This window comes from Vollenhovia emeryi, unplaced genomic scaffold, assembly GCF_000949405.1.
Source record: "Vollenhovia emeryi isolate VEMERY1.0 unplaced genomic scaffold, V.emery_V1.0 DF940329.1, whole genome shotgun sequence".
Classification (NCBI taxonomy): domain Eukaryota; kingdom Metazoa; phylum Arthropoda; class Insecta; order Hymenoptera; family Formicidae; genus Vollenhovia; species Vollenhovia emeryi.
This window is the reverse complement of record NW_011966037.1, coordinates 4,822-9,008: the sequence shown is the minus strand read 5'-3', so window position 1 is coordinate 9,008 and position 4,187 is coordinate 4,822. Positions and strand designations below refer to the sequence as shown.

The 4,187-nt window shown below is 48.9% G+C and overlaps 1 protein-coding gene across 1 annotated transcript; it reads right to left on the bottom strand.

Annotated features, from left to right (window-relative positions):
* Positions 1 to 2,135: 2,135 nt before the first annotated feature.
* LOC105556114 lies at positions 2,136 to 3,965 on the bottom strand. Its single transcript, XM_012003187.1, has one exon. It carries the CDS (start codon positions 3,963 to 3,965, stop codon positions 2,136 to 2,138), a length of 1,830 nt encoding a protein of 609 aa, XP_011858577.1.
* Between the last annotated feature and the right edge of the window lie 222 nt (positions 3,966 to 4,187).

Here is a 4,187-nt window from a genome sequence, read left to right as displayed (position 1 = left end):
AAGAAAATGAATGTCTACACTTCTTACCTGTTAAAGAATAGTTAGGAATAACATTTTCATAGAAGTTGTTAATTCTAATATGTCGCTCTCTTATACGACGTATTGGCCACGCATTTTCGTTTTCTTCATTATTATTATTAAATATATTCCATAAAATTAATAAATCCATGTTTGTGTTCTGTAAGAATACTAATAAAACTATTATTAGATTACATACGCATGTAATCGTTAACCATAAGTGATTGAAACACAGTGAGGTTACGGTCTATTTGTTTCTCTAAAATATTTCAGAAAAATATAAATACATTTATCGCTCAATATACATGTGAAGAAGAATGAAATTTAATTATTATGAGAATAACAAAAAGTACATACATACCTATTTTTTCATTTCTTCTCAAAATTCTGCGACGAGAAAAATTTGCGCGTTTTCCTACAATTCCGTATTAATCCGATATAATCCGATTGTTCCACAGACATGTTTATAAATCCGATTAATCTAGGGAACTTTTCTCCAAGTCGGTTTTCTAGACTGCGATTAATCCGATTGCAAATCTGATTACTATACGTAAACACCCAGTATGTTCCGCCCCCCTCCCTGCGGGGGGGCTCCACCTCGTTAAGATATAACCTAACCCAAACTATGTGGAAGAGTACAACAAAGCATGCACTTCCACCGTTGTACTGTTCGACATGGGTTTGCGATCAAAAAGTGACCAGGAGTCAACGCATTATAATCGTCGATATTATTGGAAACGGGAGCTATCGGGCGCAAATTAAGACATTCGATTCGACAGAGCAGCGTGGTCATCTCCTCACACGCGCACATAAGCGTGTGTGCGCTGATACAGCGTTTGAGATGTTGCTTCACGCTTCGGACGCCGGCCTCTCACAGGCCGCCGAAATGCGGTGCGGCAGGAAGGAGGAAATGCCACGCCGTGCTGTTCGTCGCGAGTTGGTTTTGAAATGACGGATCACGGATCGCTTTCGCATGCGCCTCGGAAAGGTCTCGATCAGCCCCGTGGAACGTGGTTCCGTTATCGGAGAACATTGAAAGGAGTAATCCTCGACGGGAAACAAAACGTTGGTACGCAGCGAGAAAGGTCGGTGTGCTGTAGTCGGAGACGAGCTCCAGGAGGTGGATAGCCTTTGTCGTGAGGCACACGAACAGCGCGATGTATGATTTCTGAGACTTATGTCCTCGTCCCGGGGCTGTTCGAGTAGTAATCGGTCCGGCGTAATCCACGCCGGTGTGTATAAATGCGCGAGCCGTACGGTTAACTCTCGCATCGCCCATGAGTTCGAAGGGCACGTCGGCGCGTTCGCGGGCGCATTGAACGCACTTATAAAGAACGGAACGAACGGTAGCACGTGATCGGAGAATAAAGAACTCGGCTCGCAGTGACGCGAGCGTTAATTGAGGGCCGGCATGCATCGTTCGAAGATGATGGTGCTCGATAATGAGATTTAAGAACGGGTGAGATCGTAAGACGATCGGGTTCTTCGTCGCCTCTGGAAGCTGAGCGTGACGAAGTCTTCCGCGAACACGGAGCAGTCCGTCAGCGTCCAAATGTGGATTAAGCGCCCATAACGAGCTGCATAATGGTGAGCCAGTAGCGCTTAGCTCTATGAATCTCTTCGGGATTCAAAATAGCGTCGGTGGATGCACGCTTATCGGATCGTAGCCGATCAAGAAAACGGTACAGGTAGGCTGTAACGCGTAATAATTTGGGCCATGAAGAGTAATGAGACATAAGATTCCACGTCTGCACGAAATGCAACGAATGCACGGGTTTGACTCGACGCAGCTCAAGAGAGCTGTCGGATGATACGGGAGGACACGAAGTCGGCCAGTGTTCCGGAGGATTCCGGAGCCATGACGGGCCTGACCACCAAAGCCGATGATGTGTGAGCGCTTCGGGGGCGAGACCGCGGGATGCGCAGTCCACGGGATTGTCCTTCGTTGGAACATGCCGCCAGGGAACATTCGGAAGAAGCGATTAGATGGCGGAAACACGGTTGGAAAGTCGTCCATCGGGATGGGGATTGATTTAACCAGGCGAGGGTAACGGTAGAGTTCATCCAACAGGAACACTCGGCATTTTGAAATTGAAGAGCCGAGCGTATGTAATGGATCAGACGAGCGAGCAAAAGCGCGGCGGACAGCTCCAGTCTGGGAACACTGATGGTTTTAAGCGGTGCGACTTTTGTTTTCGCGGTAAGAAGAGATACGAACCGTCGACATCCACGACTCGCAGATATACGGCGGCGGCAAAGGCTTTGGTCGAGGCATCGGAAAATCCGATAAGAGCTCGGTGAATGGTATGCGATCCATACGCGGTCCAATGGGGAATAGTCAGCGAATTGAGACATGAAAGTTGGGAGTGGTACTCAGACCACTGGTCAAGGTGTTGGCTGGGAATGTCATCGTCCCATTGGCATTGGAGAGACCACAATTGTTGCAGAAATAACTTTGTGGTAATTAACACGGGAGTCGCCCATCCGAGAGGGTCAAAAAATCTTGCAATGGTCGATAGAATCGCGCGTTTGGTTGTTCCGACGGACGACGGTATCGCGACGTGAAATTGAAATACATCGAGCGTCGGATTCCAAGTAATGCCGAGCACTTTGATGTGCTCATCTTCGCGAAGGGTTTTATGAGTCGCGATGCCGTGATCGGCGGGGTCGAGATCGGACAACAGCTCGGTAGCATTACTGGCCCATTTTCGTAGGCGAAATCCCCCTTTGCGTAGTAATGCTATTAATTGATCGCGGGTTTGGCAAGCTAAAAACTTGTCGTCTGCCCCGACAACACAATCATCGACATACGTCTGCTGGCATAAAACCGGGACGGCTAATGGAAATTGAGAACCGTCATCGTGCGCGAGTTGTTCTAAGACTCGAATGGCGAGGTATGGAGCGGCGGCAGTGCCGTAGGTAACGGTGAGCAGGCGATACTCAGAGAGGAGTTTATCGGATGACGAGCACCAGACAATGCGTTGATAATCGGTATCTCGCGTGTCAACGGCAATCTGTCGGTACATTTTTTCGATATCTCCGGTAAAAACATATCGATATTGGCACCACCGTAGAATGATCGTGGCTAGGTCTCGCTGAAGTTTGGGGCCAATCAGCATGTGGTCGTTTAACGACATGCCGTTGGCGGTACGACACGAAGCGTTAAATACAACGCGCAAACGTGTGGTTGAGCTGCTATCGCGCAAGACAGCGTGATGCGGTATATAATAGCTTTGCGTAGGTTTGACAATAGCTGTCGGTTGGATTTTGGTCATGTGACCGAGGTTCTCGTATTCTTCGAGAAAGGCACTGTATTCAGCAGCCTTGGAGGGGTCATGTTGGAGCCGTTGCTCCATACGGTGGAAACTCGATATGGCAATCGCACGAGATTCTCCTAGCGAAAGAGAGGGTCCGTTTTTAAACGGCAACCTGACGGTATAACGTCCTTGAGGCGTTCGCGAGTGGGTTTGCAAGAAATGTTCCTCGCATAGTTGCTCGTCAGGGCTTCGGTACGTGGTCTGAGGGATCTCCTCGATCTCCCAGAACCGACGAAGATCGCGATCGAGAGTCTCGAGCACAACTCCGTGATGTGCGACCTCAGAGATTGCTACATGACTCGGTACCGGCGTGATGGGTCCAGAGAGTATCCAGCCTAATGTGGTATTTTGCGCGGTGGGCTCGTTTTCAGAACCCTTTCGAATCCCATCGAGAACGAGCATACCGAATAGATCAGCACCGATTATAACATCAATCGGTTCGGCATTTAAAGGATCACTATCAGCTAACTCGAGCCCGACGACATGTTGCCACGGACCGATGCTCTGGATTCGATTCGGTAAATACTTGGTTAAAGACCGAAGTATGAGCGCGGTCTTTGAATAGGCAGGTGTTTCGCGAGTCGCTGGGGTAATGGTAATTTGCGCGGCGTGGCGTACGACGGAGCGCATTTCACTAATGCCGGTAACAAAAACTGAGCGATTTAGTTTGGAGAGTCGTAAGCGTTGAGTAAGCGATTCGGTAATAAAGGTAGAAACGGAGCCTTGGTCGAGAAGCGCGCGTACTGTGACGTACCGTCCGTAGGGCGAATAGACTCGCACTCGAGCCGTCGCAAGCAAAATTTGAGAATGCGGCGCACGGTTTTGGAGAGGAAATGTGACGCGACTTCTTCA

Bases quoted from the DNA above. Each gene is read 5' to 3' on its own strand.
- LOC105556114 (XM_012003187.1), bottom strand. From the start codon at position 3,965: ATGCGCTCCGTCGTACGCCACGCCGCGCAAATTACCATTACCCCAGCG.